The following is a 19,972-nucleotide window of genomic DNA, read 5'->3' on the forward strand; positions in this document are numbered from 1 at the left end:
GCATGCAATACCAGCTATATAAATGTGAGAGAGATACACGAGGCCAAATAGAATACATGGACCTCTCGGTATGCGACGAGGTTCTTCCTCCTCCGACCTATACCAGGGCGTGTAACCGAGTTCCCTGCCAAGTCTATCAATGGATGGACTCCGGTAAGTGGAGCGAATGTTCCGAAACGTGCGGAAACAATGGGAAGAAAGAGAGACTGTTTATTTGTAAGGATCATTTAAGGAAAGATGTAGATGACAGTTATTGTACGGGACCTAAACCAGAAAAGACGGACAAATGTAATGTAAAACCGTGTGAAATATTTAAACTTGTTTCTACGGGGTCATGGGGGCCTTGTTCCGAGACATGTGGCGAAAATGCTTATCAGACCATGTTAACAGAATGTGTTCGGGTTAATTCTAGAAACAAAACTGAAAAAGTATCGAAGTCAGAATGTGTGAATATTTTAGAGGAAGATGAAATCAGGCCTTGTCCTTATGTACCTTGCTACAAAGCCACTTATAAATGGATAGTTTATGAAGACTGGTCTGAATGTTCCAGTGAATGTGGAAATGGGGGTGTTCAATTTCAGATAAACAAATGTTTTGATGTAACTTATGAATATGCTATGAAAAATGTAGAAGACCATTATTGTGATAAATCCAAGAGTGCTAATATGACTAGACCATGCAACAGAGTAGATTGTTTTGACTATAACTGGGTTTCACAATCTTGGAGTGATTGTAGTTCAACATGTGGAACGGATGGAATCCGTAAACAGTTGTTTTCATGTGCAAAAGTGTACTTAAACAAAACGGTAGAAGATGTAGATGAATCTCTTTGTAGTCATCTACAATATCCTGTCATAACAGAGGACTGTAATAGGATTCCTTGTGAGATAAGAGTGTACAGCTGGATAATGATTCCAGAATGGACAGAATGTTCTGTATCCTGTGGAGAAGGAATCCAGTCGGGCCTTGTTGGATGTTTTGAGGTTTATAAGAATGACACTATGACTCGAGCTGAAAACGAAACACTTTGTCAGTTCGTCGAAAAGCCCAACTACCAAAGATCTTGCATCAAAGGGCCCTGTGAATCCTATCAGTGGAGCAAAGAGTTCGATTGGACCGCTTGTTCTGAGTCTTGTGGAGAACAGGGTATCCAGAACACTATACATGTTTGTGAACGTGTTTTACCCGATGGTTCGATCATTCCAACTAGTTCTTCTTTATGCAAAGACATACCAGATATTTCTCGTAGTCGGCCATGTAACAGAATACCTTGCATATCTTGGCGTTACAGAATAATACATTTAGGCTATCTTTCCGAGTGTTCCGAGACATGTGGAGAAAATGGCGTTCGGTTTTACCATTATGTATGTGAAAAAGAATTTGTAAATGGGTCTACAGAGGAGGTGAAAATGGAAAACTGTGCCGATATTGTGTTTCCAAACACCACCTATCCCTGCAACAGAGTGTCTTGTGGTCGGGAATGGGTCACCGATAACTGGAGTCGGGTATGTGAGGATTCCTTGTCTTTCATTTCTTGACTAATGGTGTGCACTACATGACTCAAGCCCTCTATTCTTACAGCTATGCCAAGTATTTGAAAAGAGCGTTAACACGTGAAACTAAACTCAAATAGATCCATTTTACGGATATTTAACATTATAGCCTAATATGTGTTTATTTTCTACATGTGATTTAAGGAGAAGCATTTCTTCTCTATATGAATTTGATTAGAAATTTAATTGATAATGTAAATCTAAAATCAGAGACGGTTTTCATAATCGGAAAGCTCGATATTTACAGCATAGAAATTCAAAGTTGGTGTATTTGCGATGAAGCAATTGAAGTAATAGTTCATTGCTTTTGAAGTTAAGTTATTGAGTCTGTAATGTATAAAACACATTGTAAAGGGTCACTGATCAAACAAAGCAGACCTGAAAATGTAATTTCGTTAAAGCGGTGTCAAATACTACAAACAACTAACACCATTATCGGATCACGTTTACACGTGTTCGAAATGATTAAGTAAATGAAATTCGACAGTGAATATATGAATTACTATTGCTATTATTCCTAAGGAAACAGCGATTCATGAAGGCAAATAACTAGGTCATTAAGTAATTGACAATGATTGACTAACACAAACATGATTTAATTATTTGAAACCCCCATTCCCAGGCGGTATCACATTGTTTCGAGCAAAAGTGTTCCAGATTCTGACTTCAGTGCATGCTTTCTGTCATATTCTCAGATTTTATTTACTTAACTTTCAACTTAGCTTCCAGAGCTAGTTTTTGTTGTTGATATATTTAGTTATTGAATTTTTCACATTTTAATGCTCTGTAAAAATTTGAACTATCTTAAAGACATTTTGGGCGCCAACTACTTTATCAGATACATTTTCAGTTGTCTCTTTTGATATCATTGTTAAAAAGACAGTCTAATTCTGATTTTGATTAAATGAAATATTGTTTTTATCTTGAAGTGTTCCGTGTCTTGTGGAGTGGGAGTTCAAAAGAGATACATCTTTTGTGGCTCTATCGCTGAAAACCTCAACCCTGCCGAATGTTCCGCGAGCCCACCGGCAACAACAAGGGTGTGCAGTCAACAAAACTGTCCAGCAAGTAAGTACTTGTAGCTATCATTCATATACACGATTTATGGAATTTATAGGAGCCTTGTCACAATTTTGGTCAATATGAGGAGAGATAAGACACTATAAAATAAAAATATCAACAAATCTCATAATTTCTTTTTACATTATTGAAAACAATGTATATTTAACATAACATCGATTTATAACCATTAAATATGTTAAATATTTGGAATAGGTTGATTTAAAATGAGTATGCGTAGCAAAACCTATAAATATTATATTTTTGTCATAGTCTGTATAAGATTTAAAGGAAATCGAACCGATTTCAATCAACGAAGACGTGGAGAGATGACCCACTTTACTTTAAAAATGTCATTTTGTATCGCAACAATTGAACGTTTTAGAAAAATAATAATAGTCGTAAATTCGTGGTTGAAGTCGCATATAGCATTTAACAATGGTGTTTGTTGTAACTGAAATGACTCAGTGGTTAGAGCACCATACTTTAGGTAACATTATAGAGCTAGGGTTTTTAGGTTGTGGGTTGGATACTACCAAAACTTTAGAATTTTTTTTCTTTTCTTATCGTTTGTTAAAATATTCAAAACATTGTTAAAAACTGTGCTTTTGTAAACTTTTATTATAACATCAAGTTTATTTAATTGAAAAAAAATAAATTTGAAATTGTATTTCACTAAATCAAATGGGCATTTGCGCTATCTTGTTCCCCCATCTTCTTATATTTTTTGGGAGTTGGTTTTAATCAACTCTCCTATGCAGTTACTCTGGCAAACCGAAAGTGAAACAGTGTTTGGACCTAAGCACAAATCATCACATCACCGCTGACAAAACTTAGTTCTTGAAAATAATCGCTAAATTTGATGTAATGTGTGATGAAGCATTGTTTTTCAAGGAAACGTATTTATAGATACCTTTAAAATAGTCAGATTTTAAATGGTACGAATAATTTAGAAATTTTTGTAGCCGTATGTTTTTTTTACGCAAGAGTTCAATATAGTCTTGTTCAACCAGACACTCGGCTGTCTCCGTAAATCTCCGACCAGCAGAAAGTCTCTCTTTTGATTGTCGGAGATTATCGGAGACAGCCGAGGCTCTGGTTAAACAAGACTAGAGTTCAATATTGCTTGGATCCATACAATAAAAAATCAATCAATAAAATCAACTCCCGTCAGTACATCAGTACTTTGATCTATTTTTAGTGTTTATAATGCTTTAGAAATGCATTTCTAATGATAGAGTTATAAGCAAAATAACAAATGACATACTAAAGCGTTGTAAACATTAAAAACGGGGAAAAAATTGACCAAAATCGTGACCACGCCCCTTTAAACAAAATTTAAATCACATTTAACAATAGTTAGGTAAATACTACAGATGTATATGTGCAGTACGTAATTACTTTAAGAGGCTTGTAAAATGTGTTTAAGTCTAGAAATAAAATATTCAGGTGGTGTGAAAATAAACAAGAGGGGCAAAGTTCTTCTTCTTGTAAACTTGTTTTCAGTAGATTCAATCAGAAGAAAATTTACAACTTTGAAGCTTCTCTGTGAAGATCTACCTTGAAGTTAATTGAAACAAATTTCTATAAGCTCATGAAAGCCAAATGAAAAATGTTCAAAGGTTGCACCGTTTGGACAGTCAGTTATGTAGATTGATAAGGGTATTATATTCTATAACACAACTTTTACGCATACATCAAGATAATTATCCTACACTTATGACATAAATTTACAAGCTTTTTTGCAACAAACATTACAAATATCGTTAAAATATCATTTGTTTTGTTTTATTTTTTTCCTTTGTCGTTTTAGATGCCTGCGTAGACAAAATCTCTCTTTGCACAAGGGGCGCCACTGAAAGAACTTGCAGATATAGGGGTTATCAATTCATGTGTTGTGCTACTTGCAGCAAATTCCAAACTTGAAATGTTTTTGAATTGTTCCTTTCTAACAATTGGCATAAATATATCCTAAGAAAAGCAATCGAGGCTTTTCACATCATTTTTTGTGTATTCATGTAAAAACACAGTTTCATTTTAAATTTTTATGCAAGTGTGACATATAAAGATGTTTATTGATATACATGCATACCTTGTGTCAAAAGTTATCATCTATATAATACTAGTAAGAAAGTTGCACAAAAATCCCCGACATATTCTTAAAACACATAATTATGCCGAATTTAATCAAATGTTGATGTTCTTTGATTATAATACAGAATTAATACTAAAAGATTTTAATGTATTTTTATTTCATTTGCATGTATACGAAGAATACATTATTGAATTTCAGGAAAGTAAATAATGCGTGCAATAAATGTAATTGTAGAGAAAAATAAGGTGATTAAAAGACAAAAAGAATAATTCAATAGTTAAAGATAGTGAGAGATATCAATTATTGCAACATATCATGTACAATTTTCGGACACCCTTTTATGCATACATGTATTATCAGAACTCCACATAATCTATGCATATATTGTGTCGAATCGATGTTATCAAATCTATGGAATTACTTACTTTCGTATTTTCTTTGGTTTCTATTTTGATTTTTTCTTCAATCGTATGAACTTTATTCACATTTTTATTATTTGATTTCTTTGTGTTTTCTTTGAATTATTGCATGATGTTAACAAAGGTGTAAAGGCATATGATTGTCTAAATGTAAAAAAAAATCTAATCTATATAAAAATGTAGAATAAATTGTATTTCAAAGTTAACAAAGAAGAAATATCATTCAATTGTTTTTTGTACAAAGTACCTGAATGTTCAATCATCAAAATAAGAGTATCTTCCTTTTCTGTACCTGTGTCGAATATAGTTTACTCCCGGTATTCGGGTCTGTTTTGGGTCTTGCGCTTTGTACAACCATACAAACGAGGATATAAAACATAGGAAAACGCAAATCCAGGCCAGGTAAAAGGACCACCCAAAACTGTACGTCCTTGATTCGTTGATAATTTTTTTGTGAGGGATGCGATATCCGTGTAATAGTTCTGTCCGACGTAATATGTAACACTTTCCGTGGAAAAGTGCTATAGCAAGAGTTAGTAAGATACCTGGAAAAGAGAGAACATTTTTACACTCAAATCTTGTTTACAACGGTTATGTTTCGCATTCAAGTCAGATTAAGTGTAAACGTGTTTTAGATTTAAAGATATTATTTATCATGTCTAGCAGAAAAACAATTTATTAGTTCAGTAAATACGGAGTGGTCTTGAATGTGATTAGAAAATAATCTAGTGATTGAAATAAATAATTCCCCGGATAACGACATTAACTCTATTTTGTTGTGTATTTCGTTTTGCTAATGATTGCTAGATATGAATTATTTATTGCCAATTGTGTCGTGTGACAAACATATTTCTCAGAAAAATTGGCAGAAGTGATTAATCATTCAGAAATCATTTCTTTGAACAATTATTGACCAATTGCAAACCCGATTCTTAATTGGGTTATCAGGGGAAATTCAAGTATCCTTTGAGAAAAGAGTGGCCGAGCTAAGCGTGAATAATGTATGATCACACATCTAAACGTTAATACATGCTTAGGGAGCTTTCCAAAGGAAATGGGAAAGGTTAAAGCGTTTTCATACCAGAAATTAACGAACAACATGATGCCCACACGAGGATCCGTGTATGGTGACCAAACAGACCACATGCACCTGTAATAAGACCGGCTCCCATGGATACCAAGCAAAGCACAGCAAACGCACAAGCTGCTCTCTCTAAATCTGAAAATTTATGAAAAAAATTATATCGTTGACCTTGAGAGTAAATAAGTTGCAATAAACAAACTGTACGTATTTACAATAAAAGTTGTTCAACAATAAAGATAACTCGAAATAGATAATATGTTTTTCGAATTAACACTGTAAAAGTTAAATTCGGATAACTGAATTTTTATTCTTTCTCTTTTGAAAATTGGAACAGAGAGATATAATGTGGTCCCTTTAATTTTTAATAGTACAGTTATAAGTTTGAATTGATTAATAACTGACGTTTGACGGCGATGAGTTGTGTGACGTCACTTGACGCTTCGATGTCCCTCCCACTGAGATACTCGCACCTGTGTTCTCTTTTCTGTATCAAATATAAACGCTGGCGTACGCCCTCTGTAAAGAAAGAAAATAAATATAATTCTGAAATCATTCCAAATCCTAAAATGTGTCTGAGTATCGTGATCAGTATTATTTATTGCTGAATTAAGACTTTGGATTATTTCCCTAAGAGATAAGCATTTTTGTAAATTCATTCGCAAACTCTGTTTCCTGTGGGCTTTCGGTATTATATAGAACAAAGAATATGCTAATCGATATCCAACGTAGTTTGTATGATAAATATAACAATGAAATGCTGAAAAAAATCAAGCGCCCCTACCCGACTTCTTTAACTAAACAGATATAAAAGAATTAAATGGCTTGTTCTTAATATTTACTGATTTTATAGTTATTGACTTTAAATATTGATTGTAAACCTCATAGTTTGCAAATGTGGGTGTGAAATCAAAGCCGATTTTTTAAAAATCAAATCAAGAACGTGCTTTATATTGTATGGTGTATTTAGGATGCTCGTCAAAAAATATTATCCATTGCATTTTTTAAAATAAACAGAAAATGATATATAGCAACGATAGACAGTCTAAAAATGTCAATGCACTGCATTGCATTTTTAGAGTTTTTGAGCTAAAGAAATAAAAGTAAGCGGAGAAACATGTCTTGCATGTATTTGGGGGAAAAGGAATTATTTTCACAAACCATTTGGCTCCAAAGAAAACAATCGAACTGAGACGGTGTATGGCAGAAAATCCTGCTGTATTTGCAGTCAACTTACAATTGTATCAAGCATGAATTTCTTTTTGAAAAAAAAACAACCCCAGAAACTGATTTCCAAAAATGAAAGCAAAGTATACATGGTGTTTTTTAAAGAACAAGCTGTGCTTTGTCTTATAAAATCTATTTTAACAGAAATTGAGTAATTTTCCTAAAATATCACAGAGCCAAGTCAAATACATTTTGATGGTACAAACTATTTGAGCAAATTAATTCTTACACTTTTCATTTCTAATGCGAACAAAGCTGTAAAAAATAAATCGAATGACCATTTTCATGTTTGGTTACTGTTTGTATAAAGTATATCATTTGAATAATTTTAGTAAATTCTATTTTTCTTACACTTGATTTTGAACTGGTTACCTGTTAAGGTGTCATTGAGATAAAAAAATTTACCATACACCCTTTTTCACCTATTTACGGTTGTTGAGTTGAAGGGAATTGTCGTTAGTCCAAAACTTTTGTAAAATTCATTCAAGTTCAGAGCATGTATACGTCATCGATCAAAAAATGTAATAATATCCTATAAAATATTACGAGTTTTCATTAATATATGGTGTATATGCAGTGACATTTTACATAACTTTCTGAACAAAATAAAAGCCAAACAAATTGAGAAAATGTCAAAAGGTATGTATTTCAAATTCCTTTTCAGGGTAAGCTTTCGCAGAGAAGATTAACTTATTAGATGGTGCGATGGCCGACAAACAGAATGCAATATATATAATAATCTCTAGAGAGTTAATTTTCATCAGAAAAAAAGACAGCTCTTCTCACGAGAGCTTTGGAAATTGCTTATTGTAGCAATTTTCACGTTTTTTAAGACCAATGCATTTGAAGAAGCATTCAGAAATAGAAATGTTCTGTTTTGCAAATTATTCTTATTCTATAATGTTTTGTCTTAATGTGTATGTCTATTATGTTATGTTTATTTAATTAGTCAACTTTCATTTTGCACTAACTGCAATAGCAATTGAATGACTTTTTCCTTAAGCCGCCGGTAAACTAAGAGATCTGAATCCCTTTGATTTTTGACTGCTGTAAAAGTAAAAACGTTAACTGGGCTATTTTAAGATGAAAGGAAAAATGAAATCGTACCAGCAACTATTATATAAATAGTGCCTGCTTGGGAGGGTAAGAGTCGAAATTGGCACCCTCTTACCCTCCCAAGCAGGCACTATTTATTTTATTATACTAAATGTCTTATGTTTAAAGAAAACTTTACTGCTTTTATATAGGAATGACGTGAATTCCATGGCAAACCGTACGCGCATAATTTAGGCGCATGTAACAATTCTTTGTGTTACCCGTTGCCAAGTGTGTTGTTAACGCTGAGGGTAATAGAACGGATTATCAACTGAGTCTAAACCAATCAGATTTTAGTATTTAACATGAATGTATAATGAATGTACATGTACATTTATTTATGCTTACGTATTGTATAAATGTCACTTTTGCACTCGAAGAATATACAATGTAACTTTAAACTGACTTTAAAGAGTATTTATTGCAACCATAAAAACGCGTTATAATCAGCATCTGGTTGTTTTAAAATTTAATTTTACAATTTTTAGTTTCTAATGTATTGTTATCATCTGTCAAACACAGCGGCTCGTGACCTTAGGGATTAGAGTTCTACGAAATGTGTGCGCGATAATCTCTGACTAAAGTAATTTCAAAGTTATCTGATGGCGTTATGATTTTTCCCAGGACCAAATAATTAAATATTGGTGGATATTATGTAATTCTGATAAACCTAGACGTGGTTATCCACTCACGGATGATTAATGTCTGTTTACTGTGGAGTTTTTTTTTCTGTGTACCGAAGGAAAACTGCACTCTTGCGAAATACGAATTGGTATGATTAGCAAATAACAAGAATTCTTTGGGGTGCAAGAAATACGAATTGTCTAGCACTGTTTTCTGGTGGTGGAAAGTGGGTTTGTAAATTATTTTGGGATTTTGGTGAAACACGATATGTGCGTTTATATAACTAGAATATTTTGATAATAATCTCCGTTTCGTGTTATCGAAAATAATTTAATGCAGTGAATTAAAGGAAAAGTTATCGTTAAGCCATAATATAAGCTAAAGATCATAAGGGTGTTGGTGGATGGTGTGCTCTTTCAGCTTTTAACATTCATTTAGTTTATTTACATGTACATATGTACCATTAAAGTACATGCCCTGAAATGCGAGTAATTTGTTCAACTTCAACGAAACGATGCGTTCTGGTGTATTGGGGAGACGAATACACTTACTTTTATGTGACCAAACTGTGTCTCGCGCCTTTGCCAAATAAGCTCACAAAATGTGCTTAACAGTACAGCAAGTCAATAAAGGTTTTATTTTTACAACGCCCAATGCTCAACTGTTAGGCGTTTTATCTAACACATCTGTGTCTCGGCTGCAGGTCTGTAGCCCCGGTCTAAAAAAATTCGGATGGACGACCTGGAAAATATTGCGCTATTTTTGGTCTGATTAACCTTATTTACACAGAATATCTGTGGAAAATATTAGTACCATTAATTTCTTCAGCAAATTTACTACTGAGATCGCAAATTTTAGGTTTAATGTGAAAAAGTTCGAACCTGTACCACAAGATACTATCAAATGAATTTTAACATTCCAATACGAATAATTAAATAATCCCGATAGCAGATATCGTCCTTTATTCATTATCAAAATGATTATCAAATGCCATTGATTATCTAACACCGTACTATTGATGACATTTTCTTCATGTCCTGTCTAGGGAATTATGGTAGATTTACTCGTATTACATTGAAGGCTTAAATAAACGTACAAATCGCATGATCAATTTCTTCAACAGCATATACTAATGGAAGCTGGAGAGTGCCTGTAGATGGTATCGCATAAAATACGCGGAAATCCAGGGGAACAAGTTGAAGGGTTTTTGTGGTACTTTAGTCAGTGGTTCATAGCTTATCGCTGCAAACTCTTTTGGTACACTTCATTAAATCATTGCAGCTTAAGAAGCGTCTACTAAACAGCAATGCATTTCTGAACAATATTAATTTTTAAGATGTTTTGATTTTATTAAAACCGATGAGCATGATGAGGGGGGATTAATGACGATAGATTATAAGATATTTAAAACGTTTGAAAAAAAATGTAAACATGCAAGTCCTCTCGGATTTTGTTTGCTAACGTGAATAATGCACATATTAAGTTATAGATGGTAATGTTGGATACAAAATAAACATATATCACAAATTACGGTTTTATTTCCCATTAGAAGCATTTATTTAACATCGTCAATAAATGTAAAAACCAAACCTGAAAAATTGCAAACATTCTGTATAAAGTTAAGGCGTATTTCAATAATCTTTAATTATTCACATTTCTATAGATCTCTCACAACTCATCTGGACAGATATAGAAAATGTCTATAAATATAGAAATGTTGCCTGTTTTTAGTTATTTAACATAACCACTAGCAACAATAAATTGCATTAATTTTATGACGTTAATAACCAGATTTAAATATATATTTAATAATTAAATCATCAATTACATGTATGTGACCATTTACAAAGGTCCAATAATAAAATTTGGAAAGAATCGTGTCTATGCTTAAGACTTTATCATGAATTGAATTACATGAAAAGCATGCCCAGTTAGCTCTCTAAAATGTCTAATTTAAATTCAAAACAATTAGGAGATATTTTTACTGCCTTTTAATTAGGAACTCTACAATAATTGCTCGTGATTATTAAGTCATACAGTCAGCATATGAATGCATCCTTTGCCTTAAAATAGAAAATGATATCAATATTTAATAGCTGTGCCGTAAATCATCCAAAGGTATATAGAATAATATGCATTTAGGTTACAACATTTTAAAGAATATACAAAACCATTCAGTAGAAGACATAACATGAATATTTTAACGTTATTGTAAAACTTTGTGATTGTTATCAAAGGAACCTCTCGCGGAAGCATCGACTATTTGCAATGGTAACAATTTCATTTCATGGTTTGTAAACACCAACTATCGATTGTATCATTCTATTTAAGGAAATGTTTTCTTAAATGAGTACAACGTGTCGCATTGGGTTAAATACCAACCAGGAAACGATATGGAAGAGAGAGAGAGAGAGAGAGAGAGAGAGAGAGAGAGAGAGAGAGAGAGAGAGAGAGAAAGAGAGGTTTGTGTTTTTTTTAAATATCCTCTTGTTTGTTATACTATTTCGATATTATCTCAATCTCCCGGCAACTTGTCTCATTGGGCTAAAAATAACAATCTAGGAAAATAAAAGGGAGATTTTAAAAGAGGCTTTAACCTTTTGATGCCCCCTTTACACCTTGGCTACTTTGATATTACTGCGGTCTCCCGGCCGGATACAGTTAATCTAATTCCTGTCGGAAACGCGCTGGTCCTTTTAACCATGTGTGTGTATCTTATTCTGTGTTTTCCATAATTGCTTCTTATTTGCCCCCTTACTATCAATTAGCTTTATGGCGATTTGATGGGTAGCCTCTAATAAGGAACTCTCTTGAGGCCAAAAAAGAATTACTCTCTTGGCCGAGCCGTGAGCTATTTTGGATGTGTCTAATTTACTAAAGCTTAGAAACCTACATGATAAATCGACAGACAGTTTTCAGTAAAACATGAGCACTACTAGTATACGACCATTCATTTATCGCAAAACTTCGAAACATTTCTTAAAACATTGTATATACCTTAAAACAAGGTATATATATTGCTATTTTTGAACTTACAATTCATATGTCTAAAAATACTTTAAGGTACATGTATATTTATTGCATATATTTTAGTAATAATATGTAAGAAGAATTAGAAGATTAATTCTAAATCTGATTTATTTATTGACAAAATGAAGATTTAAAATTACTAAATTCTGATATGAAAATTGTGCAGTGCTAGTGTGATCAAATGACATCAGAAGACCGTGACTGTGTGCCGTTTTGTGCAACTTATTTGTATGTACAATGTACAATGTACTATAGTAAGTGCTTTACTTAAATGTAATTGGATTTAACATAAATCCCATCATGGTATACAGAGTAAAATACATAATGTTAGGGGGAAAATAAATTGTGTAATGATTTATGAATTAAATACACACACTGTTGGTACAAAACACTAGATGTGCGGGGTCTGCATAAAAATGTCCGCATCATTTAAGTTATTTTTTTTATTTCAAGTTTTCTTTTATATGTTCCAATCATCATGATATTAAATTTAATTGATGAAAATAAATGTAATGTAGTTTCAATGGAGTTTTTGCAATCTTGTCATCTTTTTTCAAAGGGTGGAAAGATATATTGGTTTAGAAAGTTATTCCGTTTTTAAAAAAAATGCTAATCGTTTTGCAATGTATCAGATATGTTTTATTGTCGAGAACTATCTTCAAGCCTTAGCCCATGTCACGGTATGTGTCAGCCTTTGTTATTCTGCAATTCACAACGTTAACAGGCAAAACGGTCCACATCGATAATAAAACCGAAATAAAATTGAAAAATGTCAGTTAGATCTCCTTGTTTGGTTTTATTATAAAGTTAACGATATAGCATTTAGCAGAAAATCAATAATTGGTGGCAATAGTCATAACCTATTAAATAGGTTATCAGAGAGGTGTACGAGCCAAAAGTTGTAAGGTCAAACATAAATGGAATGATAGACTGTATGAGAATAGAGTAACAACATTCTATAAACGGTTTAATGTTCAAATCCCTCTTCTTGGTCGTGCTAACTATCATATACAGAAATATCGCAAGTTTTAAGAATTTCAGTTAATAGCTATTTTATTACATTTGTTTGGCGTAAGCTAACAGAGCACGAGTCAGCAACGTTTTCTTGCTCAATGTCTGTTTTCAACAAGACCATTAAATGTCTTTGACGTAACTGCACAAAGTCTCTAGCGAGTTGTACGACCTAATGACATTTTTAGTTGACGTTTTCTCTAAATCAAGGCTCCGAATTTGTCTGAGTATAAATAACTCCATGTTACATTGTCTTGAAAATGATCAAAAACCTAGACGTAAAAACAGGGCAGTTTGCTACGGCAATGTATCAACTGTTCTCTACTTGTCTCGTGTTGGGTAAAGTAATTCATTTCCTGATGCTTGATTCATTTCTTTTAGTACGAAAATGCCTTTTCTGATACTTAATGAATAGAAATGTATGCATCAAAATCAGGAAAGTGTATGCATTTGTTACGCTTTCCACTTCCGCGTGTCCATCTGTAATACTGATTTCCTCTTCAATTCCAATGGTATTTATTTGAGCTCTATAGATTGCAAATAAATCAAATATTGCTTTACCTCCTTCAATTAGAGATTCCGTCGACTATCACAACAATACACTGACTGGTCAGTAAACATAATGTTTGCTGTAAATCTAAAAATGATTAAGCGATGGCTGAACCAACGGAAATCGACGATGAAGTTTATACACCGTTACAGTTGATGGCAACAATGCAAAAAAAATTAAACTTTAATGAAAAACCTACCTTCAAGAGCATCGCAATCTCGAAAAAGATTTCCATATTGCTTAAATAGAACCACCATTCCTGCGAGCATGTCTGAATGAATGTCCGCGGAGTGTTGGGTATCGTCAGATATGTTCTGAGCCACAACAAAATAATTTTCCACTAAAATTGGAGGTTGGTACAATATCTCTTTTTTCACCGAGTCTCTTTGGGATGGGAGCAAATTTCTTTTGTACCAAAGAGACACGTAGGAATTCGTGTCCAAGGGCTCGATGAATTCTGTTTGGTTTGCCTTGTGGAGGGTTTGTTTCAGCATAGTTTGGTTAAAGCTTCTGTACTCCCAGTAATCGGTAGTCATTGAGACCATAAGTAACACTGTGACATTTCCAGCAAATATGAGACTGCTGTAATTACATATCTGCATGCCCGGTCATAGCTGAAGAAGAGATCTTATATCCAGTGCTGACACATCAAACGATCAGAATACTTTGTACCACCAACACCAATTCGTCCGTACAACGCCTGAGTGAAAAAGTTCGATCTTCGATAAAACAATCCTATTTCATTTAACAAATACCTACCTATTATCGATCAACAATGAGCGAAACATAATTAATTTCGCCTGAGCAATATCTAGACTCCCATGTTTACATCGCGTCAATTCAAACAAAATCACTCATTTGAATCGCCTATTTTTTAACTTTTTTCTCGACATAAAAGTAGATTAACATCAGACGTTTCCCCCCGAAATGTTTTCATGCCAGCAAGTTTGTTTTCACATTTCACTCCTAATGCACACGATTTTCGATTCCAAATTCATGAACTCGTGAAAACAATTAATTAAGCAAACTGGTACGTCTTGAGGGAAGTCACTTGACTTTGAGTCTCTCTTTTCGATCAAATTGATAGCGGTTCTATATTGGTCAGAGAGACTTCAATTCGTGGTGATAAGTTATATCTTTTTTTTTTATTCTCGGCATCCAAACCATCAGGCGGAATCAGCAAGCACACTATTCTGACGTAGTCGGTGATCCGATTGTTTCATCGGCCTGCGTTTTGTCCAAACAATAACCGATACAATGTCAAATTTCAAATTAACTTTGAGATGATGGCGGCAACTTTTGGCTACCGTTACATCACCCTCGAAGAAAAAGGAGACCCCGCATGTTCACATAGTTATTCGATGTTTGTCAATGCTGTCAGATCTAGAATTTGTTCTCATATCTCAAGATTTGGCCCTATACTAAGCTCTGCTTTGACAATCAAGTGTCAATAATATGTGAATAATTTACACCAAAACATTAATACTGGTAGTAAAGGGGCTGCATCCGCTGCGATCATTTCCTTGAAAATGACGAAAAGACGACCCCCTAGGGAAATCTTCCACCCTGAACAGTAATAACTTGGGAGACAGGACGGTCTCACGACACATAAATCCCTGCTTTATTAACTTCTTCGACAAAATATTCTGGAAGCTCTTTAGGAAATATATTATCTGATTTATAAAACTCTGGATAAAATTAGACATCATTTCACGAGCATGCATGATATCGTCTTATTAAGCACGTGTGATATTACCTCCATTATTATTGTAGCATGTTGGCAAACTTCAGTATAGAAGATAAAAAAGTTAAAGAATCTGTCAATGTGACAATTTCTTTACAACTTGTCAAACCTCTTTATGATGTATTTTCATTTATATCAAAGGATATTAAAAAAAAATCTGGATAAAAAAAAGAAAACAAAATTTCCAGCAACTAAATGTATAAATCGTCAGATGATATTTTTGTATTTCAAAGAACAAGCTATATATAATGTGAATTTGTCATCTCAAAGCAATACATGTAGCTCTACTTTTGCATCTTATTTAGTCTTGACACTGATAAAACAGCTATCTGTTTTGGCCATTAATAAATCTTTGTTTGGATTAAAAAAAAGATGTAAATAAAATAATGGTTATTTTGTTCTGTACGAACAAAATCAATGGTTTTCTGTAGAAACCATTACTCTTGAAAGCAGAATTATAAACTACATGTACTTTAGTCTCTCTTGCATGATTGATTTTTAGAAACTTTTTTATAGGGAAAAAAACCTTTTTTGATGATATATCGGTCTTTGCTTTGACTTTCTGATGTTCTAAGAAATCTGACTGGTCTTACCATTACCGCCAAAACCGAATCACGTACATTAACAAGGTGAATAAAGCATTAATTAGTTGTAGGAAAAGACGTTCTAAGACTTTAAGAACTTGTGCCACAACTTTTTGTTCACACCAGCAAACAACAAAATATGTCAAATCAAATAAATCATTCCTGACAGGGTATACGCATGAATATGCGCATGTCTTAAACTTTCAAAAATGCCTTCAAACGCATTATTTTGAGGTGGACATTAAGTGACAACGTTTATTTAAATATGTATGTATAAGATGTTTGACTATGAGTAGATTGTTTCGTAATTGATAGTTTAGTAACACTGAGAGTACGCAATGCACAATCTGACGTCATACTTCCAAATACTTTTAAATTGGCCGTTCTTTCTATGTAAGATACAAGTGTGTACTGTTTACACAGGAATGACAAAAATCACTGTAATAATATACTAGGTTTTGTAAACAAAGTAACAGATTGTTATGGATAATTTTGAATTCTTTGAATTTCAAAACTTTAATGTCACATACATATACATATACTCCGGAAAAAGTACAATTCATGCACGCGTATATTAGTATATTATGATAAATCAATATAATTTTTAAGCTGTTATGTGCAACAGATCCTTATACTATTATTAGTAACCTTTAAATAAATCCGGGGACACTTCATTTTTATCATTTTGTTTTTGTCTGTCGGTCGGTCAATCTGACTCTCTCCCTATTTCATATTTTTATCGAGTTAGTACTTCACTAAGGAACGTGATGCTTGATTGCAATTCCAAACAACATCAAATGCGATCTATTTTCAAGCATTAGTTTTAAGCATCTATTTAGTGCAGGCAGGTAGCGTATTGTACATTTAATTGTAAATGAGATTTTTTTTATTAAAACATAACTTCCTCTGCATTGGCAGCGTACTCCACAGAGTTTACTCGTACATGAAAAGAAAATTGACATAAAAAATGAAATGCATTCATTTGATGGAGTTTGCACTTCACTCATATCGTCTTACGTTTCGTTCCCCAGGAACAAGGCCCTTTATATTGAGAAAAAACCTGTAGAATAATTCAGTATGAAAACAATTACAAATATAATATTCCGAATTTCCCCGAAACACGTGTCGCACGTAGAACAACATACCTGAAGTAAATTAAGTTGGTATGCAGGTAGACAGCATGTGCAAAGCTTGTTCTAAGAGAAAACAAAGGTGCTGAGTATTGAAATTGTGAACAAAACTGACTAGAAATGTCAAATTGTTTAGGTAATAACTTTTACTATCTATCAATTTTTATCTTTATCGGTTGATTAATAAAAATGGCAGACTGATTGTTAATTTCTAATAAAGTATTTGATTTGTGATAGATTTTGGATTGGTAGTGGTTTCTTGGTTGTTGTGTTTAAGAGTTTTTGTTTTGTTTTGTTTATGTTCGTGTCTTTTTTTTTTGGGGGGGGGGGGCATTATATTATATTCTGGTCAGAAATTTTTGCAGTCTAAAAATTTATTTGCGCATTTTTTACGCAAGAATATAGTAACTATAATCAGAGTAGCATGACATTGTTGGTTTCTAGACCAGTGACTGAAGGAAGCAGACTTTCCAACTGCCGCTTTTACCTAAGGTTCTATATAAAAATTTGTAAATTGGTGTATTGCCCTACCTTGTTTGCAACAAGTGCAATATTGTGCAATTTTATAAATAATTTCTTTTTTCAATTAGTTCAAAACCGCCCAATTAAGGCGACAAACGCATTTTACCTAAAGCATGTTTAATTAATTTAATTACATGTATTAGTATCATGGTTTAATATAAGTCCAGTTACGTTTTTATTCAGTCTGAATCATGCAACGTATATGTTGTTTTTGGTACTTTTTGCATACATGCTTCCAAAAGGTCATTGCATATTATAGTGTTAATTTGTAAAAGGTGCCTCATTTGTGTACAAAAAAACCCTCTTAAGGAAGGAGTCTTTTTTGGTTTTCGACTTGTCAAACGTTAATTTGATTAATTATTCATTAAATCAAGATGAAAGGAAATTAAAATAGTATATTTTTCTTTCTTTTTTACTATCATACAACTTGGCATAGAAGTAGTAATCACTGTTTAGAATCTAACAAGGAACATATTTTTGGCGAAATATTGGCATAGGAAAATATCACACGTTTCACAATTCAGAATTGCTGTAGATTAATGAGACTGTTTTAGCATTTTCAAAACAATACTATTAATGTTTGATTTTCTAATTCTGATGATATTCTATCATTTCATTAAAAAATAAAATCTTCATATCTTAAACAGATGTCTACATAACTGCAAAGAACTACATTTATTTTTATCATTCTTAAGTTGAGGGAAAAGGTAGTAACCTTGATCTGACCTTTATTCGAAAACAAGGATGTCTTTGATTAAACTGATAGAACCATTTGGTTGTATGATCTGTTTAAATGTGTCAAAATTTCATGAATTTCTTGTTATTTGAAGTATGTTTGATAACGAGAAGACTCCTTCCTCAAACAAACGGAACACGATTCACTGCAACAGTCAGATGGTTTGGGGCTCTTGAATAAAGTCGGTTAAGCAAAGAACATAAAAAAGTATAATATAAGGTATGATGTACTGCAGTGGTCAATTAAAACTATAGATATGTTGCCCTTCCTCAAATTCATAGGAAGCCTTTTTTTTTTAGAATCATTGATAACTTTAAGTCTATTTCTACATAATTTATAAAGCGGACGTGCAAATTTGAAATAAACAGGTTGAACGGTCAGTGAACAAGTAAAACAATTTTTTAAAGATTTTTAGATCATGATTGTTTGGACAATGAAATGTAAAGACAAATTTATAAGGATTTAAAAGTTTTTCACATGCATGTACATTTTTAACAAAATACAAATGTTTAACAAATTCCAAAAAGAGTTTCGGCATATATCTTTTGAGGTTTTTGCTTCCTTCATTACAATGTTATTTCTTGTTCAGATCCTGTTTTTATAGCCACTATACAAAAGATTCAATGAACCTTTGATTTCAAATGTTCTAGATGATATATAGATTCTAAATTTTTTATACTGTGAACGAAAAAAACCCCTTTAATATGCAATGTATTTCTATCAGGATTGGTTTTTTGCACGTTTTGAAAACAAAGAAAAAGAACCGGCAGTATGAATTTGACCAGGGAGAAAAATTCAATGATGTAATTTTTTTTCAAGGAGATTCTAAAACATCCATTTGTTATATCTTTAGCGCTACATATACATTAATTTTCTAAAGTGTGTTAAGAAGAATAAGAAATTCAAATGTTCTAAATCTAGTACATGTATATTCTCTCTCTCTCTCTCTCTCTCTCTCTCTCTCTCTCTCTCTCTCTCTCTCTCTCTCTCTCATAAATAGATATAAATAATGTTTCAGTTTCACATTTTTTTGTGATAAGGGGGTAAGTTCAAATTGGTTTGTGTTGTCATCTCGAAGAAGTTGCTATCGTTGGCAAACTCTTCAGCAAAATCAATATCTCCAGAGGACCAACACTTTAGATTTCGTATCCAAAGAGAAATGGCCAATAGCCACATTAGTTATGCTCAAATTTCATATGATGTATTCGTATTGCTTTAATAGTGACCGGATCAATATCTGAATAAAGTCAGAGTAAGACATAAACATAATATAAAATGATTCTCGGAAAAATCTTTTTAGACGATAAATGTTTACCAAGTGTCCAAATCCTGTGATGCAAATAAACTATATTTCTTGCTGAATACTATCAAGTTTAGAAAGAAAGTTTCAGTACAATAACAATATTCCGGGCGTTGACTTTAGTGGAGGGTTATTTTTTAAGTCAGCATCAGCTGTTACGACCGTTCCCTTGACGCAGTATTATAGCAATATTGTGTTTCCTTGTCCAACAC

General features: G+C 32.9%; 2 protein-coding genes across 2 annotated transcripts; one reads left to right on the forward strand and one right to left on the reverse strand.

Moving 5' to 3' along the window:
• Nucleotides 1–2: 2 nt before the first annotated feature.
• On the forward strand, nt 3–4,845 carry LOC136269980 (A disintegrin and metalloproteinase with thrombospondin motifs 9-like). The gene is made up of 3 exons (XM_066066041.1): nt 3–1,505; nt 2,483–2,621; nt 4,426–4,845. The coding sequence occupies exons 1-3, from the start codon at nt 3–5 to the stop codon at nt 4,536–4,538; spliced, it is 1,755 nt and encodes a 584-aa protein (XP_065922113.1). The 3' UTR covers nt 4,539–4,845.
• Nucleotides 4,643–15,139, reverse strand: LOC105318627 (uncharacterized). The gene is made up of 4 exons (XM_011415842.4): nt 13,944–15,139; nt 6,613–6,726; nt 6,208–6,345; nt 4,643–5,671 (listed from the first exon to the last, which is right to left on the reverse strand). The coding sequence occupies exons 1-4, from the start codon at nt 14,344–14,346 to the stop codon at nt 5,382–5,384; spliced, it is 945 nt and encodes a 314-aa protein (XP_011414144.1). The 5' UTR covers nt 14,347–15,139; the 3' UTR covers nt 4,643–5,381.
• Nucleotides 15,140–19,972: the final 4,833 nt, after the last annotated feature.

This window comes from Magallana gigas, chromosome 7 (genome assembly GCF_963853765.1).
Source record: "Magallana gigas chromosome 7, xbMagGiga1.1, whole genome shotgun sequence".
Classification (NCBI taxonomy): domain Eukaryota; kingdom Metazoa; phylum Mollusca; class Bivalvia; order Ostreida; family Ostreidae; genus Magallana; species Magallana gigas.